Source organism: Strix uralensis, chromosome 3 (genome assembly GCF_047716275.1).
Source record: "Strix uralensis isolate ZFMK-TIS-50842 chromosome 3, bStrUra1, whole genome shotgun sequence".
Classification (NCBI taxonomy): domain Eukaryota; kingdom Metazoa; phylum Chordata; class Aves; order Strigiformes; family Strigidae; genus Strix; species Strix uralensis.
This window is the reverse complement of record NC_133974.1, coordinates 3409657-3436002: the sequence shown is the minus strand read 5'-3', so window position 1 is coordinate 3436002 and position 26346 is coordinate 3409657. Positions and strand designations below refer to the sequence as shown.

The following is a 26346-nucleotide window of genomic DNA, read 5'->3' as shown; positions in this document are numbered from 1 at the left end:
AAACTGGTTTAAAGGTAGTATGAATTTGCATTAATGGTAAGCAGTGCTGGCATGCTTAACTTTACTGGTGGGGACTTTGGACTTATTTAATCAGCATTACATGGATTTGCTTTTTAATCTGTATCTGTGGCATGCTGCTTTTAAAGTTGTCCAGCTACGAATGTGTACCACATTTTAGACACACAGAGCTATCAGTAGCAGGCTGGATGGACTGCTGAAATATCCCCTGACTTCCTAATTTTTATACTATTTAAGGTTAGGTTATCTTTCACCCAAGCGCATTACTTTATATTTATCAACACTTATTTTTTTTTACAATCCTTTCAAGTACTTAAAGCGCTACCTCATTTTTAGCCTGGTTTCCAGGTCAATTAAGCATATATGATTATTTCATTTTTCTATTCCAACCTTTCTCACTGATTTCTACCACGTTACATAGACAGACAGCAGCCTTACAAATACCAAGTTCCTACTCTTTGTGAAAATAAATGGTCATATAAAAAGGAAAGAAAAATTATTTTCCCAGCTGAGCTCAACTGTATTATTAGACTTCAGAGAATCCACACAGGGGAAAGCCGTTATAAATGCCGTAACCACAGGAACAGCTTCTATCAGAGCTTGCACTTCATTAGATATGGGGTCATCCAGCCACAAGATGCAAAGCCACAGGAAGTCAAGTTGCTTTGCTTAGAATTACTACAACTATCCTTTTTTAAATGAAAAACTTAGCTCAGATCTTGGAGGAGCCATGACCTCCTTCTGTGCTTGGAATGACTTCTTTAAAAACTTCGTGGCTCCACCCCTCTGCTTTTCTTATGGCATTAAGTGTGGGGTAATGAAAGGAAGAAATAAAACTGAGCTGGCATTGCTGAGTCACTGCTGAGATTTGAGACTGGCTGGCTTGTTGGTGGAGCTCTGCTCAAGATGGAGGGACCACCCTGCTTTTGCAGGTAGCAGAAGGGATTAGGACAGGGCTCACCTAATGAAAGGAGAGTAGGATAGTAGGAAGATTGACTGAAAGGAGGTAAAGCAAAAGTAGAAAGCAGCTTTTAAGGGTAGATTGTTAGAGTCTAATTGGGGGTAAACAAAATCTTCTAAAGCTTCAGCACTCTTGCTAAATGCTAGGCCACTCAGGTCTATTGGGCAAGGGTCTTGTTTTTCCTCTACACCCTTTTAGTGCTCAATGTAAAGCAAGAATTTTTGTGCTATCTGGCATCTGCTTTCTCTCTGCTTCAGTACACTTAAGACGTCTACGTGAACTACTCCAAGCCTTCCACTAAGGATGTGAGACCCCAGACACCACCACTTCCCTGTCAACAGAACAGCTTCCCACGATGTGGCTGAGGAACTGGAGACAGCAGCTGTGGCTCACACTGTTTGCCTTTGCTTACCTGTAGACAGCAAAGTATTAGAAGCAAATGAGACACTGGGAACAAATTGGTCTTTCCTTTAATCTGACATTTCCTCCTGAGTCTTCTCTTCACTTTGCTGCTTATTCCTGGAGCAGTTTGCTGTTAAGCTGTGATAAGCATCCCATTCCCACTCCTTTTGCAAAGCTTCTGTGCCAGGAGACGTTCGGGCTTGGAACACACACGCTGCCTGCGGGATTGCCTACCTGGCAATTATTTGTATTGTTTTGTACCCACTCATAGCTTTAACCTGCGAGTCCCTTGAGGCACAGGTTATGTGTTTTGTGTGGTTCACTCGGCAACCATAGAGCACTTCACTCCCCTTAGGGCATTGCATAAAGTGTTAATAATAAAATCCTAGGAAATGTATTTGGAATTACAGGCACGGGGATTTTCTCATTGTCGTTTTTTACGTTACCGCTAAATCTTTATGCAGTACCATAAAGCTAATACTTAGCATAATGAAAGACATGTGTGTCTTTAAAACTCACCCAGGTCAAAATGATAGAAGCAAACATCACCCAAAAAAAAAAAAAAAAAAAAAAAAAAGAAAAGGTAAGTTGGAAGGGAAGCAGCAAAGAAGGGTGTGAAATGAAGGCTGTGCTTTGCAAGGTGCAGAACCCAAAGGGAGGCAAGAAAAGCAGAGCAGAAACACAAAGGTCAGCCATGGAAAGCAAGCCAAAGGAAATTAAGTCTGAGGTGGGATTTGAAGGTGGAAAGTGAGGCTCTTTACTCCCAGGGGAGGAAAGTAATGTAAACCCAAGAGCAGTCTGGACAGGTATGGATGTGAAACACAAATAAATGAAATGTTTTCACCTTTAGTGCTTGGGAGATGAGAGCTGGGTTGCTTATGAGCAGAAAAGCTGAGATAAGACCCTGACTGTGAGGGTACAAACTGTTTCAATGTCATATGGCTAGCTGTTGGTTTTGAAGCCCAAGACCTGTGGTCTTCACTTGGCTAGTTAAGATTTTCTTTGGCATTGAAGCAGGCCTTGGTAATGTAGGTACTGTACATGCTGAGCTAAGCTATTCTCTCCTCAAATGGCTTGCTTGCTTAGGTTAAAACACATAAGTTGTTTTGCAGGTTGATAGCACCAGAGTTCTGCCAAAGATTCCAGATTTCACAAACTGACCATGAAAAGCCAGCATCTTTGTTACAGGTCACAGCGTACGTGCTCTGTCTTGCTCAGGCTACAAGGCTGCATGGGTCATGCTGGCACTTGTAGTCTTCAGGGATCACCCATAAAGTAGTGCCAACTGCTTGCTGACAAGTTTTCCACCTGCCTTGTGGCTGAAGTAGTCCGGTCACTGTCATGTTTTTAGTAGCGACCACCTTAATTTGGTGTTTCAAGACAAGATCACCTATTGCTGGATGTAAAAATCAGCATTTCGGAGTATGGCCACTGTTGCTAACATACTTAAGGATGAGGAGTGTGGAGATGTAATCACATACATTCTCCCTCTTCTTTCCTGCACATTATTCATCCTCTGTGCATTGCAAGTGCCATCTTTCTTCATCACAATAACCACTCCAAACTTCTCTTTTCTCTTTTTCTTCCCTTCTTTCATCCTTCTTTATGCTTCCTTAGCTCCCCAGGAGTGGGACGTCTGCTTCTGGCTTTTTAGAAACCTTTGTCTAATTGCTTTGGCACTTGAACAGCCTGGCTTATTTTTCAGTATCAAGGGGATGGAGACAGCAGTGAAGATCCTCACTCTCTACACTTTCTAGCAAGTGTGCAAGAGGCTGAGATAGCTGTCCTACAGTAGGAAGCCTCAGGAACAGGAAATATTTTGTTTCCTCCTGAAATAAAACAAGCTTTTAGGCTTTCCGTGTTAGGACAGCAGTGATTGTTGCCATTCCCTACTAGCTGTTGTGGAGCTTGGGGATGAATACCCAGGTTCTGTCCTTGCCTCCTCAAGCAGTTTTTTCCGTACTAAATGATGTCACTTACAAAGTTTGTGTTGCATCTTGCTCATGGTTACAGTCATCCTGTCTTTCCTTCCTTTGATACTCTTGATGCCAAAGTTAATTTAGAACCAAATTATAAGCCTTTCACCTTGAATTCTGAAATTTATTAACCGCAGTGTTCTGTGTAAATACTTACTGCTGCTAATGTTAATGAATGTGGAAAAATAGTGAAGCCTGTAAATCCAAATACAGTCGGAACATCTTATGTCTTCTTTAAAGCACAGTGTTCACCTTTGCTTTTATGCCGCTTGGAGTATAATATGTGCCTCCAGGAACTTGGAAGCTAACGCTGCAAGAGAGTACAGAACAATACAAGTCTCTGCAGAAATGTTGCTCTGATAACTTTGCTTTTTTGGCCTACATTTCTCGGTGGTTATTATTTGTTAATTATGTTATATAGTGCTCACAAGTGGGCTAATTGCTTCCCCAGAGAGCTTACAATAAAATGATGGACAGAACAAGGGCAGGATGTTACACATATCAGATAGTAAAAGGGTAAGGTAGGACACGGGCAATATGGTTAGTTAAACACGTCTGTGTTTGAAAGCAGAGTAGCGTTATGAAGCATAGCATAGAAGAGTTGGGTTGGTTTGTGAGGGGAGAGGATGAGTGCTAATTTGAATTGATCTGAGGAGTTGACTTGTCAGAATAGTTGTGCAAGGAAGCACCAAAACTGAAGGCAGCAATGGAGAGAAAAAAAAAGCATAAATTTATGAAAGGAGGCTGCAAGGAGATTGTACCTGGCTTGGTTATAGTTGCAGGGCTGTACTGTGTGAATTCTTGAGAACAAGATCTATATGAACTGTAGGTAGACTGCATGAGTGATATTCCTTGAAAAATAAAACCCTTTCCTCAGAGAAACTCTTTTCTTCAGACCCTTATAGATGGGAGAGAAGAAAAAAATGGGCATACACATCCATGCAGTTGTATTTCAGATTTCAGTTCTCATTCTTGCTGTTTGTTTTTGTGCATCTGTCTTTTAGTCTGCACGCTTTCAGGCAGGAGGGCTCTGCTGGTATTTATGGTCTATGCTGCTCTAAATTGTCATGTTCTGATTCATTTTCCTGTGCTGAGAATACTACTTCACACCTGCTTAGAGCAGAGGAACCAAGTCATGATGAAGGCACACTTAACAAATAAGTGACTAAAAAGTGACACAAGATATTTCTCAGCAGCTCCTCAGCCACTGCTTGTGCTGAAAAACAGGAAATGTCTGTACCCTTGCGCAGAGGTCTGACTTGATTTTGATACGTGGACCAGCTCTCGAGCATATTGCCCTCTCAGAGCAAAGAAGCGGAAGAGTTTCAAGTGTGTATTTTCCTTTTGAGAAGCCTTTTCTAAGGGGAATGGGAAAGGAGGGAAGGTTTGGCCAGTTAAGTGATCTGCTTCAAATGCTCCTAGAAGCACTTTATTTATACACAGATACGCTTTTCTACATTTACTGTTAGAAAAGAGAGAAGTGAAGTTTTTACATAGGTGGGTGGTGTTTTCAGATTTCAAAGTACATGTAGTTTCCTCTCCCAGAAGCCAAGCTGTGATGCTGACTCTGCTTGCTCCCAGAATTGCTACCAGAACTCCTTTCTCTGCATGCTTGCATTGATTTTTATTGCATCCTTTCTCTCAGTGGTTTATCTTGGCATCTTAAATCTTCAGAGCCCTTAATTAATACATTTGCTTGGATTCAGAGTTTGACTGGCCAAGCCCACTTGTTACTTCTCATGTAGTCCGTTCAGTTTCTTCTGTATCTGTGGGGTATAGGAAGAAATCCTGAACTCAAGAATCAAGAAGGGTTTGGTCCTCTGAATGCTGATTAGAAGGGATTAACAGCACCTGCCTGTTCCTCACACATTACAAAGGGATAATGAAAAGTGCCCAGGGAATGACGTGACAGTAGTAAACTACTGCGTGAGGAAGACTTGGATTGCTTCTGAGTGTGCCTTGCAGTACTACTTACCACATGGACTGGGATGACACTACTGGGATGACTGTCCTGGACATGTCAAGGCATTGACATTTAGAGGATGGGTACAGGACAAAAAGTCTGCACTGGTTTGATTATAGTCCTGTCCGCTCCTTTAAAATATAATATTTGAGAGTCTCTTGATGATCTGATTATAGACAGTATACTGCAGAACAGACAAGAATTGTGATGTGTCTGTTCGCTGGTAAGTGTCATACCCATGTAGGGCTGTCAGGTGAGCGAAACAGTGGGGTTATTTCAGTACTTGCCTAGTGCCTTGCACATCTGTGATACCTCTTTGAAGGATCTCAAAGCACTTTGCAAACACTTAATGAAACTCTTAGCTCTGCTGCAAGTTTCATATAGTTGATAAGGCATGTTTTGTGCTTTGATAACCTGTGCCAGAGCTGGAGGGAATAATTTTTTTCTCCAGGGTTTCCCACCAGCTGGGAAGAGAACTTGGGAAACGTGACCTTCCCAGTCCTGTGCTCGCTTTGCCGGACCATACTTCCTCTGTTATTCAAGGTGAGAACAGAACGGTTAGAATTGATTTAGGTGCTCCTGGGAAGATGAAGTCACTATGTTTGGATCTCTGTATCGTGCCAATAGAGAGATCCTAGGGGAAATCTCTTCCTTTAGTTTTGTTTATATTCAGTCTAATGCACAGATGTAATTTGCAAGGAAATGCAAAGGAAAAGAGGTTTTGCTGGCCTCAGCAGTGTAGCTGGAGTGAAATGAGATGTCGCAAGGATATCTAAGTGTCTCTCTTTCAAGATATGAAAAGGATTTTTCTTCTCTGTGGTGTGCTGGTTTTTTAACTCTTTCCCTTACGTGCCTTCAGTCTTCAGCACTTGCGTGTTATCTCACCCCTTAGCCTTTCACAGGCTGCTTTCTGCTCATGGATTTTACTCACTGCCTTTGTTTGCTACAACTTAAATGAATGCTTTTTTTTCCTGAAAAGCGTAAGAACAGCAGGAAGAAGTTTGTGTGCTCTGTGCAACACGGTATCGGGGTTCCCAAGCCGACATTAGAAATACAGGTGTTGTAACTGCTAGTATTGTAACTGTTAGTACTGTAGGACTGACCAGGATCTGATAATGACAGCTGGAATGAATCCCCATGACTATCATTGTAATCAAGTCTCTGGCCAAAATTTAATCCATTGCACTTTTGCAACCCTGTTGCTTCCTGTTACGCTGTTGTTTTCAGGCTGAAGGCAAAACCCAGCTGAGTATTACAGGTTATTGTATGGCTCCTGTTTCATTGATGGAAACAGGCTGGGATCCAGTACGTCATACAACAGTAAAAGTGTATTGTTTATATGACAAGCAAATGGCATTTTGGTTACCTAGAGATTACATTCAGCAAGAGAGATGGTGGCTTTCTATTTTAGCAGTAGTAATGTGTGAATTATAAGAATAAATGAAAATGCTGACATTGGCCACTCGCTGAGGGATGAGCTTTTGGCAAAAATATAAAATAGAATTACAAGACAGCCTGGGAGAATTTGAATGCAGTTTTAATAGAAACACATCACCACAAAATTTAAAACTAAAATAAAAAATTGAGTCAGCAGATACAATATAAATGTACTTGAAAACCAAGCACCTCTAGATTTATACAGTCGAATGAAACAGGTACTGTTATGTGGTAATAAAACCTCCTCACTAGGATACGGTGCCACATCAGAACACAGGTATCCAGAAAAATTGTGGAACCTCTGTCCTTGGAGGTTTCCATGACTCCGCTACAAAAAGCTGACCTGGTCTAACATTGGCGGTAGTCCTGCTCAAGGCTGGAGGCTGGACTAAAGACCTCCAGAGATGACTTCCAAACAATGATTCTGTGAATAACCTCAAAATTATTCTAAGCAGAGATTTACTACAATAAAAATCCCTGGCATTTTTAATTGCAAGAGGAGCAGTCGGACTGCTCTTTCCTTTGTAGTTGCAGATGAGGCAGATGTGGCAAAAATGGATCTTCGTAATTCCCTGCAGAAAACGTTTGGGTTTTTTTTAAAAGATTTTTCCTTGTCCCCTTTCCATTAGATACTTCCTAATCTTTCTCCTTGTCTTTGCTGGGTGAGAGACAGAGCTGATAGTTCATGTGGAGCATAGTAGTTAATATCCAGCTGCAAGATAGCAGCTGATTTTTCAATGTGTTCTAGCACAGAATTTATTTTTATGGAGTCAAACAGGAAAGTGCTTCTCTATAGTAATTGGAACTTGTCCTTTTAAAAAGTGCTATCATGTCATACAGCACGGCCAGGTATTAGACATTCAGGCTTTTCATTCCATTTCCCATAAGTGGATTCCTTGCTATATTGGCACTCAGTATAAATAGCAGTAAAATTAAACCTTGCTATGGTTATGTGAGGTATCCTGGTGATTAGAATACCAGGGTCAACAAAGGAAGGAAATTGCAGGTGACCTGAATTTTTACCATTTCTTTCCAGGTTTAGTGTTCCTGCTTTTCATCTTTCATTAAACCCTCTTTTATTACCAGGAGGTCAAATTGTATCCCTGTTTAATTTTTAAAGCATTACAGGGCTGGAAGATGCTTCCAGAGTCCAGATCTTCATTCTTCCATTCCAAGGAAGGATTAAGTCTACCTAACACTTTCCTGGTAGTTGTCTGAGTTGCTTTCAATGTTTGAGACTCCCAGTGGTTGTTGAGGCTTCACATACATACTGATAGATTTCTCCTACTAGCAGAGTTTCATGTTGGTAATTTATATCTGCTGCTGCTTGTCCTCTTCCTCATAAACACAGCAAAAATCGTCCCCTTTTCTCTTTGCATCATCCCTTTCTGTAGTGGAAGTCTGTTATCATCAGTTCTTCTTAAGATGCTGTCTGCAGTGTACCAATCTTAATCAGGTAAATTGAAAGCATTAGAGCCTCCTGGGTACCTGTTCTTATGCCAGAATTGACTTCAGAACTGATGGTACGTGGCCTTATTTATGCATGTATTTATTTTAATCCTGCTTAAACTCATCAGGCTACAAGTCTTTGTTCACTCTCTTGCCTGTTTGATCCCAATCCAAATGTTTATGCTCATACTTAACTTTAAGTTGTCAACTCCTTAAAGCAAGACTCTGTCATCCTTAATGTCTGCAAAGCTCCAGAGTGACTCTTCATAAATAATCTGCTGTGCTTCTCTCCATTGCAGCTAGACCTGGGTTAGAAAGATACAGAGATGCCCTCAGTTCTTGCCTGTCAAGTTTTATGCACTGCATGGGGGTCATACCAAAGCACCTCTGCAGCGAGGATCTGAAGCAGCAGAAACAGAGCTGGATTATATTAATCTTATTGTTACGGTTTCTCAACAAGAAAGTAGCTAATCACTGTGGTTCAGCCAGGCTGCAGAAAGGGGTTGTTGCATTTTAAAGCTGTGAATGATCGTGTGATTGCCTTGTAACTCAGGCTAGAGGTTTAGCCTCTGCTTACTTCATCTAGCGCATTTTCTGTAATTTAAGTGAGAATCTACTGAAATTAGAGTTTAGCTTTTTTCTGCCTTTATGTTCACCCCTTCTGTACTTTTGTGTTATTTTTGTGAATTTGACCTAACAAAATTGCTTGTGAAATAGTACCCCCTCATTTGCAAATGAGGAAGCAAAGGCATGTGAAATTACTTAAGTAATTGTAGTTCGTATGTGGCAGATCTGAGGCAGTATAGTAGATTTTTTTGGCTCCCCCATTCTAAGCTTGAAGTGCTAAGAAAGAAAGACTTGCAGTCTGAAGAGGAGGGAAACTTCACTGAATTAATCCAAGATGCTTCTGTAGCTTATGTACTGCCACCCTTTGTCTTTGCTGATTGGTTATATCTCTCTTTTCCTCCCAGAGTAACATGTGGATGCAGTTTTTCTTTTTGGATTTAAATCTCCAAAGATATTTGGGTTTCAGACTCATTTGATTTCATGAGGTGTCTAAATACTTTCCACTTCGGGCTTCTACTGTTGCCAAACTGTTTTCACAATGTGATGTGAATTGTTTGTATAATGGACCATAATCCCCTATTTTTTTCGTCACTAAATAACTGTGGCTGAAAGGTGCTCTGAGAGTATTATGCCTTAGAGATGCATTCCAGATCCTGCAGGAATCAAGGGAACCAGGATTTCACTCTGTATGTTTAGTGTACTGACTTAAAGATTAAATCAGCATTGTGTGTCTTAAGTGAAGAAAGCAGGCAGAAAAAAAAAAAAAACCACCAGTGGTACTTAGAGTGCTTTATGTGTTTCAAATTATTTTCCATACATTTAACTAATTACATAAACAGATGATATTTACAGGGGACTGCAGGCTATAATTGACCTTCATCTTTTCCTGTGCACTTCCCAGTCTCTCCTTGAATTTTCCTGTTTCCTCTTAATCATTCTACACTTAACACCAGGTTTCAGGCAGTCCTTTTCTCCTGCTTGGGACCATCCTACCAATGCCCAAGAGGCCAATATTCCCAGCTCCTTTTAACTTCATCTTCTCAGACCGATTTTCACAATTTTAGAGCTCATGGTGTGGACAGACATACTTCCTCCAAAGCCCGATCTTCAGGCCTCCCACCAGTTACAGCACGATTGCTCTTCTCCTTTTACGTGATCATCAGTTCTTTAGAGCAGGAGTGTTTCTTTCTTTTATCTTGTGTAATAAATTGCTTTTCAGAAGTTGCAGCAACACAGTACACATTTACGTATGTATATCTTATTTTTCTTTGAAGCTTTTGTATGTGTGTGTTAGGGCAAGCAGGGGGGGAATTGCATAAACTGTGAGTCTCCTGGCGAGAGGTTAGAGCAAACCCATGTTTAGAGTTCAACAGTGTTCCCATGGCTACTAGGACAGGTACATCACGGGAGGGGGAACATTTCTGGCATTTAACAGCCTTTCCAGGTGATTTATGGTTTCACATAAGCTTTTCCTAAACTGAGAGGTTTTCTAGGGTTGGCACCTCTTTGCTTGTCTCCATGCCCTGTTAGTTCTGTGTTCAGTGGCCCATGGTTATTAAAATTCTTATCAATAAAGGAGTTTCTGAGCAAGGTTCTTATTTTCTGGGATCATGCATACCTTCTGAACTCAGCTTAACCAAAAGAACATTTTTTTTATGCCTAATGTATTTTATAAAAGAAATGTGTGGAGTTCACGTAATATTTGCCTTCAATTACAGTAATTAAGTTGTCAGGACTTGAAGTCACCAAGGGAATGAGAAAATCCTTTCCTGGTTGGCCAGGGTCTGGTCACAAGTACGTTTTACATATGGGGGTGGGGAGGGAAACTGTTCTGGCTGGCATCTGCAGCAGAAAACCTGGGAGACTGTTTGTCACTTTGCAATACAAGGTGTCAAAATCCTGCTGTGGGTAGAAGGAAAAGGAAAAGAAAGTGACCTGGTTAACTCTGCTTTAGCAGGGCATCTATTTTTGATCCGCACTAACGCTGCTTGCTTAGGTTGGGAGGTATATCTTATTAAAAAGAGAACGACTACAAACGTAGCTCAATCCATTTAATCTGTGGATTCTGTCTTGTCAAACTTCTACTGTGGCTCCCCTCTCAAACGTAACCTATATGTATAGAAGTGTGTAGACACATGCTTTTTTCCCCCCCCCCATGTTCAACATCTCTTTGCAGACTTCTTTGCCAGAAGTCGAATAGTTTTAAGTTACTTCATAAACTTTACCTGAAGGCACACTACAAGGTATTCCTGCAAGAAAAGTACCTAATTTTTATAAGTGCCCACACAAACATTACTGGAATCTCAAGTGTAGCGTTACTTTCGTTCCACTGGAATAGCTCTCTTGAAAGCAGATGTATGAGGAAATCGCTACTCGTAATGCATCACTAATGACACAAATTTTTGCATTCCTGCTCATGTGAGTAAAGGTTATGGATGCATAAGGAGTCAGACCTGCAAAACCTTACTCACAAACCCTAATAAACCCCACTTCAGCTAGCAAGTTTAATGATGCCCTGAAGAGAGCCAGATCATTTATCTACACCATCATGCAGTAACTATGAAGTGTTGAGATAAGTGGTTTTATATCTCCCAGTTTGCTACTGGCCTTCACCCTGTGTGTTGTTTTATGCCAGTGAAAGTGCGCGTGAAATGTTACTGCTCTGATTTGGTTGTATTTTATAGTCATTCAGTTAACATATAAGATGCACGGGTAGAGTGGATGCTCTTATCTATCCGTGTATTTATGAATGGAATAACAGTGAAGTATCTCTGTCATACTTGCCACACTTGACCGTACTACCTCCCGTTCAAGAAGCGTGTTGTAGGCCAGATGTTGGTAAGGATTCCACGCAGTCCTTACCTGCTCAGCTTTTCCCATTGAGGGGGGTGGGCTTGGTTATCTGCAGTTCGTGTGAGGCTTTAAAAAAAAAAACAAGGGAAAAGTTGGGACATTTCCAAAAGTCATTTGTGACTTTTGCCAAGCAAAAGGATATGGCGCAAAGTATCCATGTAAACAAGTCTGAATTTCACCTGCCTTTTTGGGTTGTTTATTTTTTAAGTCACAGATCGCTTAACAAGTTATGTATTTTCATCTTGTTGCATTTTTTTGCTTTTTCAGAGTCAGTTCTCTTCATGCCATACATAACATCCAGCTCCAGACCTATACTTTGCTTTTTGTTTTATATTTACTTTCTAGATACTAGACTCTTTTTATAGATACTCACCTGCAGCTAGAGTTCAGCAGCTATTTATTTTGTGTATGCAGAAGCCTTGTAAGATCTAACCTGTGATGTTGTTTTTGCCATCTGATAACGTATGATCAAATGGAGCATGTTTAAATAACAACATCTAGGACACAATGACAGTAAACCAGCTACGAAACAAACATTTCTAAAGATCAGATAAGATGGAAGAGATGCATCAATGCTGGATTGCTCTGTATATCATAAGTTCTTGCACTTTGCTGTAGAGGTATTCCAGGCATGGGATTTCCTTTATGCCACAGGCTAATAGGTTGTGCTGTATTATTTTTCATGTTGCTTTATATCTTGTAGAGACCTGTGCCTTTGCAAAGTGAGTGTAATATACTGAGTGTGATAGTATTATACATAATCTGCATGAGTTGCACAGGAGTAGGTAAACAGTAAGAAATTCAAAACAACAGGGAATTGTCTTGTTTTGTATTCTCTTGCTGCCTTCTGTACTGCCACCTCTTCTCCCTAAAACTACTCTATTTTTGGCATTAAGGGCTGCTTCTCACTTCTGCCCAAGTCTGTACTTTTACAATTCATTCTCAAAGCACCATCTTGGTTTTTAATATTTTTCTGATCAGTCTGCAAAAAAAACAGCGTTACGTTTAAACCCATTACTTCTGACTCTTACTCCTGCTCCTCTTTGTTCACCTGCAGGAGGATATTACCGATCCTGAGTCTCAGGAAGAGCAGCAGAAAAACCACTGGCTATCTGAGCCTGCAGATGGTTACAATACAGTAAAGAGCGTTCTCACTGTACAGGAATATTTCGCCAAGCGCATGGCAAAACTAAAGGGATCCCAGAATGTAGCAGAAACAAAGGTAGACAATTCCTGCCCAACAGCTGACGAAACTTTGGAGCCTTCAGAAGAACTGAAAACTAAAGTCAAAAAGGAAAAGAAGAAGAAGAAGAGAGATGAGGCAGAGAGTACAGAGCACTGTGAGAAACCAAAAGTGAAACAACCTAAGATAGGTAGCTTGAATGGAAAGGAACTGGATGTTCCGTTAAATGAATGTCACTCAGGGAAGAAGAAAAGGAAACATAAAGAGCAGCATGAAGAGGAAAGCATTAGTTGTGATGAAAACATGGGCAACGGAGAAATTTATACAGGAGTATCTGATGGAGAAGATGTCAGTGTAAAGGACTCTGAGGCAAAGCAAAAGAAACGCCATAAGAAGAAACACAAAAAGCAAAAAGAGGAGACAGATGAGTGTATGGAAGGAGTGCAGAGAAAGAAAAAGAAGCACCGAAAGCACATTTAACCATTTAAGAGTCGAGCTGGGACTCCGAGGTGATTTAAACTTTAGCATGTTAGAGAAGTCTGTGCAAACCCACCAGCCAGACATCACGTTGTAATCCAGTCCTGAGCACGCTGCTCTACCTCCAGCTGAAACCACAGACTGTGTTTCATTATAGTTCTGTCAAGTAAAAACGTGGTGACAGGCCAGCAGGAGCTTCAGTGCCATGTTAAAAAGGCATCCGTGTGTAGGGCGAAGTCTTGCACGTCTGCAAAGCAAGATTTGGTAAAAACCAGTTGGGATTTGCCTCTTCCAGGATGGCAGACGGTTCACCTTAGTGGCTTTGCAAGAGCTGTTTGAACCCAGCAGACTCTTTGCTGCCTTCAGCCCAGACCCACTCAGGTGCAGCTCCATTCAAGTCAGATAATAGCATGCAAAATCAGGCCTGGTTTTAACCACTGTGGTTAAGACTGTGAAAGGTAGTGACTGCTGCTTCAGACTGACTGTGTTTTTCTCAATCCGGGGGGGGAAAAAAAAAAAGTCACCCTACTACTGCCTTTATTATTAAAGCTACTGTTGTTTTCACTTCTGATAGCCCAGCTCTGCTTCAGGAAACAGGAAGGGTTTTGCAAAGCTGTATGTATTTTTTCACTGATTTTTGCAAAGTTGTGTCTAATTTTTTCACTGATCTCCTTTTAGATATAAAATGAATGTTATTTCTTCCTAAAATACTTATTCTAAAGGTTTACGCCTGAGTGTCAGTACTAAAGAATGAAATAAAAATGCCTCTGTTTCCTAGCCAGTTGTTAACCGTTGTTAACCGTTGTCAAACAATTGTAACTTTGCAGCAAAGCTGAAGGAGCTGTGCCTTTATTAACCATATCTAAATCTTTGGTTTCCAGCAACATTCAGGGTACTGTCAGTGATGCACCTGGCATTCAGAAAGTTGTCTTGGATAGAGCAAGGTTTTTTTCTGAAATTAGGAAGCCACATAGATTTTAAAAGCATAGCTGGTCAGATGCATTAGTACTGCCACTTAGACACTGAAAACTTGCAATTTAGATTTATAACCAAATTAGAGCTTGTTTCTAGTTGTAAACGTGAAGTAAGTAATGCTGGAACTCAGCACTACCATAAGCAGTTCTGTATGAGATCTTAAACAGTCAGCATGAATTTTGACATGTTAATCTCATTCAGCTAAGAGCTGTCAGAAGAGATGGGTGAGCTTGGAAGTAAAGTGGTGGAATGGGAAGAAGCATTCACCATCCTGGAGTCCGGTTCTGATATTGCTTTGGCCACAGCAAACTGACAGCACAAGGCTGAGAGCAGCCAGCTATCATGGCGTACCCCAGAGTAGCTGACCAGAATTCAAATCCGTGAGCTGTTCCTTTGACTTTGGGCCTGGCTGTGTTTCATCGGTGTAAATCTAAAACATCCCATTGGCCTGCTCTGCTGAATGAAGTGGGTACATGTTTTTATTGTCTTAACTCGGTTGAGTTGCCTAACGTGATTTTGAAAACATTGTCAAGATACAGATGTTAATATGAAAAAATTTCCTTAAGCTGCCTTTATTGTCCAGTGGAAGAAACTTAAGTCTGCAGCACACAGCCCACAGCTTCAGATGTTTTAGTTGCAGCTGAACTCTTCATTTTCAAGAGATCTTGGTTTGCAATGCACCTTTCTTGCCCTCAGGACATGCTCATTCATTGCAGCAAAATTATTGTAGTTTTACTTATTGTAAGGGAGAACAAGGTGCCTTTCTGTGTGTTTCACTGCTGGCATGCCAGTAGTTTTTAACCCTTGTAGCATTTGCTTTTCAGTGCTATACAAATATTAGCCATTATGAAGCTGCGATGGCTGGGCTTCTTCCCTGGCTTCCTTAAAAGAAATACCACTTAATACCATGAGGTTGGTGTAGAGTTGTGAGTAAGCTCCATGCTTGAGGTGAAAAAAATAATCTTCTCAATGGAAGAAGACTGCAAAATAGATCTTTCATGTTACATTGAAGCATCCTAAGTTTTGTGGATCCCCTGCAAAGCAGCCTTTCTAATTTCTTGCTCACCACAAGTTTGGATTTTTGTTTGTTAGTAGAAGCCAAAAGCCTGACTGTTTCCAGTGGGGTTTTTTAACTCTTAAGCAGCTAAGCTTTACAGTCTCTCTGGGATCTCAATTTAAAAAGGTGCTAGTCAAGGAATAAAGTTTCCTTCTCCAAATACTGCTGGGCTTGTTTGTTTATTCTCTGTGCTAATCTTCCATGAGTTTGTGTGTGCTAATTCTTACGAGTGTTTGGCCAGATTCCTGTGTTAGTTATAGAAAGAATAAAACCAGGAACACATTTTTAAATTTGTGGTGTTACTACAGTTAAGTACAGTATACCTAAGATTTAAATCTGGCTCAGATTGAAATATCAGCTACAAATAGAAGATTCTCTGTTTGTACAAGAAGAAGTGGGAATTTCACTTTATCACAGGAAATGTGGGATTTTAATGTGCCTCAAGCTCAAAGAAAAATAGCATGTGCAGAATATGGGTTGGAGGAGGAAAAAAAAATCATAACAGACTAGTATTTGAAACAAGCAATTCATTTAGCTGTGCTCTCTGTGTGTTAGTGGTCAGCCAACTTTGCATTACTCGACAAAAAGCTCTTCTTACCAGATACTATCTAGTGAAATGGATGATTGAAACAACAGGAACATGTTTCAAAGTAATAATTTTTTTGGGGTTTTGTTTATAGTGGGTTGTGAGTCCAGTTTTAACCAAACTCTGGTTTGGCAAGAAGGTCTTTTTTAGAAAGCATAAGAATTACATCATTACCCAAATGGTGAAATTATCAGAATGTGAGCACAAAGAAATTATGTGGTTTCATTTCTGTGAAAATATGACTTTTAAACAGTCATATATATTTGTTATATATCATGTCCATTGTTATATATTTGTCCATTGTACTCACACACTGCAGCACAAAATGATGTACCTCCAAGTGAAATTCCCTACAAAATGAGCAAAATGAGAGTCACCACTCTGCTTTCACTTCCAAATCGAGGATGATGCGCACACAGCATAGATATTAAAATGTTTTCAGTTTTAGTAATCCCAGGTCACCAGTGACATAAAAGAAAATTTTCCTTTTTGCATTGGGAGCCTTACAGAGATGATGGTTTCTTGTGAGTTGCTTCCATTTTTCGCAGGTACGGTGGCGTTCTTTGCTTTGAGCCCTGAAATTAACTCTTGGTGCAAAGGCTGCTACATACCAGGCTCCGTGATTTGCAATTGCAATTTTATGAACAGCAATATATATGCTGGCTTTTGTGCTTGTAAATACCCGCAAGCACAAAACTGTATCCTGGAAAGTAGAAGCCACGGAAAAGGAGCCTGTTACCAGCATCGGCCCAAAGTCTGCAGGAGTTTTGTGGGCTTCAGCTGTTCTGATCGTGCTGTGTCCGACTCTGCAGAGCTTTCCTTAGAGCCCGGGATGGGAGACCGTGACAACCCAGATGTGTGGAACAGGCACCATTCCTTGAATTTCTTTCCAAGATGTACTTAGCTCTAGCGCTTTACACACAACCAGTGTGTAGCAACAACCAGGGTTAATTTAAAGCATAGATGCGTGATGCTCGTAAGTACGAGTTTCAAGACAACCCATTAAGATTTCCGAACTGCCTGTCCTTACATCTGTATGAATTTTAGTCCCTTAGATGGTGTCTAAGAGGCAGCTGCTTTGTGAAATTTAAGAAACGCGTTTGGGGACAGTTCAGCGTCGTGTTCAATTAATGCAATTTTCCTTGAAGCAAAAGGCAGTTGTGGTGCTGACTTCTTTCAAATCATCAGCTCTCGGCAAAGTAAATTAGCTGAATGCACCAATGTAATTAACCAATTTTCTCCTGTTTAAACACACAAGACTGAAGTTCTTGAAGCATCCACCTTCAAAAGGCACAGTTTACGTCATGAAACCTCCAAACCTGCCAGCACTAAGAGGAGGAAGGAAGCTCCAAGAAGAGAGGAAAACCACACAAAGTCTATTGGAAACACTGCATAGCATCAAGCCTATCTTAAAAAAAGATCTTACAATAGTGTGTCCTCAAACAGCGTGAGGATTGCTAGCATCTGAAGCAGTCCTTTGCTTAATTCCTCCTTTCTGGGCAGTATGAGCTTTGCCACGCAAAGGGTTATAAATCTCATCCACACGGTGTTAGCGGCCGAGGATCTGAGCTCACAGAGACTTGGACAATAACCAAGGCTCCGTACCTGTCCCATGCAGGGATCAGCAAACTTTTGCTTGGATAAGCAAACTTTCAGTGATGTGGGAATGGGGAATATGGTAAAAATAAAAACTTTTGCGGTGGCAGAAGTGGGAAGATTGCTCCAATGCCAAATTGAAGCTCGATTTCTCAGCAAGTCAGAACTTAAATTCTGCTTCTGAGTCACTCAAAAGACTTCTTTTTTTTCTTTGTAATTTTTGTAATTTTTAAAGTATAAGAGCAAAATTCTGCTTGTCCCTTTTTAACCTAAGGGGACAAAAATATTTTGTAGCCGTTAAAGCTGCGTTTTAAAAATAGTAAGAGCAGAATTATTCAGCACCATGAGTGTGTGTGCTGAAAATTTTAGTGCTTTTTTTTTTTTTTCCTGTTGTTTTTTTGGTCTACATATTTCGCTGCGGGCTGTAGAATGGGAAAGCTCTGGTTTCTCCTCCTAGCAAATAAATGGTCCCAGTAGCGGCCCCTGGGGAAAGGTGGCCCCGGGGAGGACGGGCAGTGGGCAGGGTTGGTTCTGTGTCGGTGCAAAGCAGCTGGGAGCTGCACCGCTGAGAGACGGCTCTTCTGCTGGGAACCCCCAGCTGTCTCTGCAAAAACTGCCCTTGGGACATGAGAGTTTCATCAATAATTAAGGAACATGTGAATATTGAGCTAATTTAGGATTTGCACTTTCTCACACATTTGAATGTCTCTGAAGAGGGGTGGGGGGGTGGGGAGGTTACTTGGTGAAAATAGACCCTGCCGTTTGCAAGCCGAGTAAAATGCCAGATGTCGGATCCACGCCAAAAAGGGATATTTTTAAAGAGTGGGGCTGGTCTCGCATGTACGGCGCGAAAGCTGGGTTCGGTCACGGATTTTCTGCGTGACCCATGGGAGTTGCTGCCACTGTTCCCCATCCGTGAAAAGGGGGAGAACAAAGCTTTCTTCCACCCTTTGTCTGCTCGGTCTATTTTAGCTCGTAGCTTTTAGCCGTAATTTCCCTGCTCTCAAAGCCCTGTGAGAGCTCTGCTGCTTCCTGTGCCCCAGATACAGGTAAGCGTTGCACCAGAATCGGGAAGGTAAGCATAAAAAGTGAAGATGAGTTTTTTCCAGACTGCTGCTAATTACCCTGATACGGTCGCAATTAAAAGGTGGCATTTTCACATGGCCCCAGCTGTCTTTATGTAACGTAGAGCTTCCTACAGGACAGGTTTAACCAGCATTTTAGGTAGGGTGCAGAATGAAACCCATATTACTAATGCAATCAGAATGCCAGGTGCTAAAGGAGAGGGGGAGAAAAAAAAAAGTGTTTATTATTATTCTTGTTTGTACTCAGAATGCGGTATGGGGGGCCTCTAGGAAGGTGCTGTTGTCCAGCACGGGAGAAAATCCAAATGAGAAATATTTTGCAGTATTTCTTTGTCTTGCAACCACACAGGAGTCCCAGCACATGTCTCAGGGGGAGTTCTGAAAAGCCATGTGAGTTTTCCCCTGCGATACCCGAGGGAGATCAAACGCTGTTACCCCCACGATGCGGAGGGAATAGAGGACCAGGAAAACCCGGTGAGTTGCTCCGAGAGCCCCCAGGCATCTGCAGCAGAGGCAGGAGGTGGACGTGGGTCCCGTCTTTATCCTCGCCCAGACCTTTCCTCCGTCCTGCAAACCACACCTCGGAAAGGCAGCGCAGGACGGAGGCACTGCCGCATGTCGTGTAAAAGGGCTTCAGTGGAATTCAGCAGTTCCTCTTCTTTTCCCTTGAGGGGATATACTGCTACTAAAATTTTCAGGCCTCTGGGGCCTCGAGTATGAAGGTGATATTTTCATAATAACGACGATATCCAGGCCCTGTGCATCCTGAAGGTTAAAAAATACCACTGAGCGGTGTAACACCCTATTCAAAATAAAACCTTGTAACTTCAGGCAGTCTCTTTTTCAATGCACTTCAACCCCTACTAAAGGGAAATTAAAAAAAAAACAAAAAAAAAAAACAAAAAAAACAACGTTATGGGTTTTTTTTCTCAACCTCTTGCTGCCAACCTCTGCAGCAACTCCCATCTGCAAAATACACCCAGGAGACCTGTTCAGAGCAGGATGGAGGGTTTGGCATCCTCCCTCCCTGCCCCGTCCTGGCACTTCAAGGCATGAGACGGAACTTTTGGAGAGAACCGGAGCCCGCTGTGCAAAGCCTGGGACAGCACGGGCTGTCTCCGGGAGCATGTACAGCTCCAAAACACAGATGAAAGGCAGTTGCTATGTGCTGGCCTGCGTGTGTGTGTGTGTAAAGGGTTTATAAATCTGTCCTGAGACCAGGAAATCTCCTGCGCCTTTTAGATTTAAGAGAAGTTGCCTTCCTGTTGTATTCCCAGATAACACAGCTCTGATCAAGCCCACTTGTAAATAGCTTAATAGATTTAATCAGTTCCTTTGGAAAATTTTGTTGCTGCCATAGGGTTTTAATTCGGTCCCAGGGAAAAGCTCTGAGATGACAGTTGCCAAAGTTGGCAGCTTCCACCTCTCCAGACCCCCAAATCACTGTAACCCACGAGAAACCAGACCCGCAGGGATCCCACTTCTGTGCAGAGCCACGGGAGAGACCAGGAAACCCAGGCGGATCCTGAACCCGCAGCGCTCACATTTACATACCGCTCTCTCCATCACCTGTAATCTTGACAAGAGTCAATAGGAACACCCAGGCACGTGGTAAATCGCTGCCTACCTGCACAAACACCCCGGCTTGGGATCCGCGCTGGGTTTTTCCCCCCAGTTTGGGGGTTAGATGGGGCAGCGGTGGCCAGCCCAAGGAAATGCCTTCGCATCTCGCACCCCGGCCCACCGGCTTTTCTGGCAGCGCGGAGAGGAAATCCACAATCAGTCAAAGCAGAGCCGCTGCAGCCCTGCAGCCCATGTCAGGGGGTCAGAATCATAAAGGAATCGAGCGACTAAATATATTCCTCGGGGTAGGTTGCAAGGATGAGCTGGGCAAGGGCGTTTCGATCCCGTCGCCTTCCTGGAGATCCTTCGTCCTAGCAGGCAGAACGCTTCTCGGGGGGTCACTTTCCTGCCCTCGTGACCACCAAACTGGGGTTAGTGGGAAATATCGTTGCGTGACAGTGGTGCTTCCATCCCAGCTGGGCTGGGGTGGCTTTGCAGGATGGGGCAGTGCTCCGTAAAAAGCAGTAGCAAGAAAAAGACTGCAAAGTGTCGGACCAGCCCTTCATCTCCCAGTGTCCCAGCGATGGGCAGTGGGGACCAACTGGGGATGTTGCAGCCCCTCTGGGCTGTGCCCAGCCCCATCCCTGCCTGTGTGGCTACTGCAGAGCTCACTCAGGAGCCCAACCAGGCTGGACAAGCCCCCACCAGCAGGTTCACTGTGTCCCATTTTCCTTCCCATATGAGGGGAAGTTGGGGGAACTGGGTGAAAACCTCCACGGGTTGGCAAAGCACAGCCTGGACTAGGGGTTAAAGCAGGAGGTGGGGGGAAAAAGGGGGTACCAGCCTGCAGCACCCACGCCTTGATTTCCGCTTGCAAACAGACTCACTGCAGCTTGCCAAAGCCTGGGGGGGGGGCCTTTTGCACCCCTATGGGAACCTTTCTTTTGGGACCATTTTCGTTTTCTTACTAGACCACCCCAAAAAGATTTCGGTGCCCTCATGTCCTCTCTCTGCATTTCCCCCAGTTTTGGGGCTCTGAGGTGCGGGGGCGGGGAGCGGCTGGGGCAGTTTGGGGGTGGCAGGGCCATTTCCAACTCCCTCCTCACTCCCCTTCAGCCTTTCAGCGGGCAAAATAAGAAGAAAAAAAAAAAATAATAAAAGGAGGGGGGGGGGTGCGGGAAACAGAAGGGGGGCGTCAGGTTTGCTGCCCCCCCCCTCCCGGGGGGTGCTGGGCAGAGGGTGGGGAGAAGTTTTTCTCCCCGCGCCATCCTGGCCGGGGCTCAGGAGTTTGCAAACAAGGAGGAGCAGCGAGTACCTTCGGTGTCATTGGAGGAGGCTTTTTCCAAGGAGCTCATAAATACGGGGGAAGGCCGGGCGGGAGGCTGGGACTGCGCGGGGACCCCGAGGGCAGCGCAGCGGGCGGGGAGCGGGGCTGGGGCCGGGGGGGGGCGGCGGGGCCGGGCCATGGCTGCGCTGCTGAGCACCTACCCCTGGCCGGAGCGGCTGGAGGGGGACACGGCCGAGGGGCTCCCCCCGGGGCCGCCCCCACGTTGTCCGCCGGGGGAGAAAAGCTCCGAGAGCCGAATCCGGCGGCCCATGAACGCTTTTATGGTGTGGGCGAAGGACGAGAGGAAACGTCTGGCCGTGCAAAACCCCGACCTGCACAACGCGGAGCTCAGCAAGATGCTCGGTGAGGAGCGGAGGGGTGAGGGGTTTAGGGGTGCGACTCGGGGAGGGGGGGGGTCCGTGCATCCACCCGGTCATCCCCGGGGGTGCAAACCTTGCTCCGAGTCTGGCACCCTGCGGTGTGGGCGCCCACCTGGGCATCCCATGGGGTGCAAACCCCGTCCGGATCTAGTATCCCGGGGGTGGGCACCCTGTCTGGATCCGGTACCCCAGGGTGGGCACCCATGCACTCACCTGGCCATCTCCGGGGTGCAAACCCTGTCTGGATCCAGTACCCCAGGATGGGCACCCATGCACCCACCCGGCCATGCCCAGGGGTGCAAACCCTGTCTGGATCCAGTACCCCAGGGTGGGCACCCATCAGCCATGCCTGGGGGTACTAAACCCTGCCCAGATGGGGACCCACGCACCCTCCCTGCCACTCCGTGGGGTGCAAGCCCTGCCCAGGTCTGGCACTGGCACCCTGGGGTGGGCTCATCCTCCTGGCAGCCCCGTGGGATACAAGTGGGTCCGGCACCCAGCGGGTGGGCATCCGTGCACGCCCATGGCCACGCTGTGGGGTGCAAAGCCTGCCCCGAGTCCAGCACCCTGAGACAACATCCACTGGGCTGCCTTGTGGGGTGCAAAGCTTGATGGGGTTCCGCACCCCAGGGAGCAGGCACCCATGCACCCACCCTCCCACCCCGTGGGGTGCAGACCCCAGCTGTGCCCCCCGCTCTGGGTGCGTGCAGCCACCCGGCCACCTCTCAGGGTGCAAAGCCTAATGGTGTCCTGCACCCACGTGCACACCCGGCCACCCATCGGGTGCAAACGCTGCTGGGGTGCAAACTCCTCGTGCTGCTGGTGCCAGGGATCCCTGGATACTGTGCTAGGGGGGACCCCCAAATTTTCCTGGCCTGCCCCCAAACTAACTAGCCCACCCCAGTATTGCATGGCTAGGCAGCGTGTGTGTATTTCTGCTGTTTCTTTTTGGGGATCACAATCCATTTTGAATACACTTTTGTTTCCCACTCCCCATCCACTATTTCCCCCTTCTCCCAATCCCCATTTTTTATGTGAAACCAAGAGGGCAAACAGAAATAACCAGCCCAGACAGCCTGAGAAAGAGCTGCCCAAATTGCAACACAGCTTTGCTGTCCAGCCTCTTACCCAAAGTTTGTGTTTCCCTGGACAGTTTTGCGGTGTTTTGTTTGGTGGTTTGGGTTTTCTCGTTGCTGCTTTGCCATGCAGCATCTTGGCTTATTAGTGTTATTTCTGCTGTCTCTTTGGCAATGGGAAGGCATCAAACGCTTTGATCTGTATCCTCATTTCTCCCCTGACGCTGAGGAACAGCCTAGGGTAGCCTCACCGTGGGATACAACCCCCCCAGCCCCGGCGCTGCTTCTCTGTCCTGTGTCTTGGGGACATTTTGTGTATCTCAAACAGGGAGCAGCAAGTTCTTGGCACCCGGGTCTCCGTACACACCGGTACAAGTCCTGGCAGGGCACGGGCTGGGACACATCCAGGGATGCCACGTCCTGACCCGCTGCTCAGCCAGGCATGGCCTCGACTGTCCCCGCTCAGCAGTCGGGCTCTCCAAGCCAGAGAGGCATTGCAAGATCAGGCCACGGAGCTGGGGGAGTTTATTTGCCCTGATTTATTCACAGAGCCTTGGGATGGGGGGAGTTTCAGTAGGGCGGTTTCAGTACCCCCCTTCTTGACCCTCCCGCTGCCGTCTCATCCTCCTGCGGGGTTGGCAGGCTACGTCCTTCCTGTTCGGATATTGGGAGCGCCAACCTTGCCCTTGGGTTGGGTTCTTGTGAGCTTTGGGAGGCAGCCCCCTTTCCCCCCCGATACGGCCGCCGCGGGCGCTCAGGGGAGTTTCGTTCTCCGTTTCAGGCAAGTCCTGGAAGGCTCTGAGCCTCTCGCAGAAGCGTCCCTACGTGGAGGAGGCCGAGCGGCTGCGGGTGAAGCACATGCAAGATTACCCCAACTACAAATACCGGCCCCGGCGGAAGAAGCAGGTCAAGCGGATCTGCAAGCGGGTGGACCCCGGGTTTTTGCTGGGCAGCCTGACGCGGGACCAAAACGCGGTGCCGGAGAAGCGGACCTGCGGCCGGGCTGGGGGGGACAAAGAGGGGCCGGGTGAGTACCCCCCTCGCCCAGGGCTGCCGCCCGTCCGGGGATACCGGGAGGCCCCGGGCAGCGGCAGCAGCACCAGCGTGGACACCTACCCCTACGGGCTACCCACCCCCCCGGAGATGTCTCCGCTGGATGCCATAGACCCCGAGCAGAGCTTCTTCTCCTCGCCCTGCCCCGACGAGCATCACCGCTCCCACCTCACCGGAGCCACCTACTCCCCGGAGTACGCGGGCAGCTCCCTCCCGTGCAACCACCACCCTCTCAGCCCCATGCCGCAGCCAGCCACCTGCATGATCCCCCCGGCCTCCAGCTGCCCTCCCCTTCCTCCTCCTCCTCCTCCCAGCTACTACACACCTGCCTTCCCCTCCCTGCACCCTCCTAGCCTCCATGCCCACCTGGGCCAGCTCTCCCCACCACCCGACCACCACAGCTTTGACACCTTGGACCAGCTGAGCCAAGCCGAGCTTCTGGGGGAGATGGACCGCAACGAGTTCGACCAGTATCTCAACAACCCCGGCCACAGCGACCACCACGGCGGGGTCTTGGTCAACGGACACGTCCCAGCGTCTGGCACCTCCCACACCTCCGAGACCAGCCTCATCTCTGTCCTGGCCGATGCCACGGCCACCTACTACAATAACTACAGCGTCTCCTAGAACCCCGGCCGGGGCCGCCTGGACCGGCCGAGGAAGGACCCGACACAGTATTACGAGGCGTTGCTCCCCGGGGACATCGCTCACCGCCCCTCAGGGTGACCAAGTCCGAACCGTGAGGACCATGGAGTCTCCTTGGTGGTGTAGGTAAAGGATTTCAATCGTTGCCTCACCACCGGTGCAAAGCCTCGGGTGCTCTGCTCCGAACATGGCCAGGGGGGATTTCTCAATGCCAAAGCCCTTTGGCCAAGTCCCTCTTCCAAAGCAGAGATGTTCCTGGGAGCACGGGAAGGCTTCCCCCCTATTTTGGGGCACCCCCAACTTTGCTTTGGAGTCAGGAGGGTGGCAGCATCCCGTAAACAGCAGGGGCAAAACCTCCTGGAAGGGGAAAAGGCAGGGATGGGGAGAAAAGGGAAGATTTTGGTAAAGGGGCGCATGCTCTGCAAGCGTGCTTTGCTCTCAGCTCCCAGCATCGGCGTTGCTGAGGCCACCCTGACCTGCCCTGGCAGGGGTTAAACCCCCCCATCCCTCTGCCCCCAGACCAGGAGTTGGGAGCTTCATCCCTCGGGACATCCAGAGGGGACAGATGAGACACCAGGGATGGTGGGACACCAGGGATGATTGGTGGGACACAAACCAGGGATGCTGCCGGGCTGGCCCCAGGGATGCACGGGGAGGGCGGGGGGTGCAGGGGGGCAGCCAGCCCCGAGGACGCTCTGCCTGTGTGTTCTGGAGGAGGGTAGGATCAGGGCTTGGAAAAGCAGGATCCAGCCAGCACCCACCCCTGCCATGGCTTCCCCTTGGCCTCCCAGCAAAAATGCTCCCAAAGGGCTGGGAACGGGTCCTGGGATGAGCATTTTGGCAAAGAGGTGATGATGTAGCAGACACGTTTTTTTAATCAAACGTCCTTTGAAGGCAAACGCTTCACGTTTCGAGCCGCAGTGCCCAATGCCTCTTCTAACTCCGGCGTATTATTGCTTGTAATAAAGCTGTACATTGATTTATTCCTTCCATTATTCCTCCCCTTGGATTTTGTATTGCTCGAGTTCTCTTCCTTTTCATAAAGATGAAGCTTTATTTTAAATCAGTTATATGACATGATTAATCTTAGTGTTTACTGTATGGCACTTGGTAATGATTAGTTAGTAGCGTGGCTATGATTTTCTGGTTTCAATCCCGAACATGTATTAATAATAATTGCAAATAATACTTAAAAAGACCCACAACTTCACAGGTTTTTAAGCTAATACATTCCATCTTTTTTGTGTGACTCTATGCATTTTGAATGAGTGTAGATATGAGTTTGCATAAAATATTTAATTTAAATAAATATGTTTTTATACGATGATTGTTTTATGATTTAAATTGCTGTAGCTATTGACAAAGTTTTCAAAACAGAAACATTTCCTGTGCGAGTGCTATTTTTTTAATTTTTTTTTTTGTTGGTATTTTCAGCCAAACTTTTCTACTTCCATTTTTTTAAATAAAAAAGATCTGTGGTTATCTTTACAAATTGTGGATTGCTTTCTCACAAACCGACTCGAGGCATGACGTGTGCCTACCTTCACTTTTCGTGGTGTGTCTCAGGAGCAGCAAGTCACTTTGATGGCCTTGATCCTGCTTTTGCCATCTCATTCATATGGCCTTTTAGTGCCAGGTCCTGTGTAGATCTTACAGTGGAGTTAAGGCAGAGCTTTGCCTTTGGCATGTTAGTGAGCACAAAGAATGCTGCCTATTT

The 26346-nt window shown here is 45.5% G+C and overlaps 2 protein-coding genes across 2 annotated transcripts in view; both read left to right on the top strand.

The window, feature by feature from the left end:
- Positions 1-15480, top strand: part of PINX1 (PIN2 (TERF1) interacting telomerase inhibitor 1) — a 61889-nt gene extending 46409 nt beyond the window's left edge. The window contains exon 7 of the mRNA XM_074861330.1: positions 12684-15480. Coding sequence (XP_074717431.1) covers positions 12684-13289 — 606 coding nt within the window. The 3' untranslated portion in view covers positions 13290-15480. The remainder of the gene's footprint in view (positions 1-12683) is intronic.
- Positions 15481-21590: 6110 nt separating this feature from the next.
- Positions 21591-26121, top strand: SOX7 (SRY-box transcription factor 7). Its single transcript, XM_074861329.1, has 2 exons — positions 21591-21838; positions 23713-26121. The coding sequence occupies exons 1-2, from the start codon at positions 21613-21615 to the stop codon at positions 24609-24611; spliced, it is 1125 nt and encodes a 374-aa protein (XP_074717430.1). The 5' UTR covers positions 21591-21612; the 3' UTR covers positions 24612-26121.
- The last annotated feature ends 225 nt before the right edge of the window (positions 26122-26346 follow it).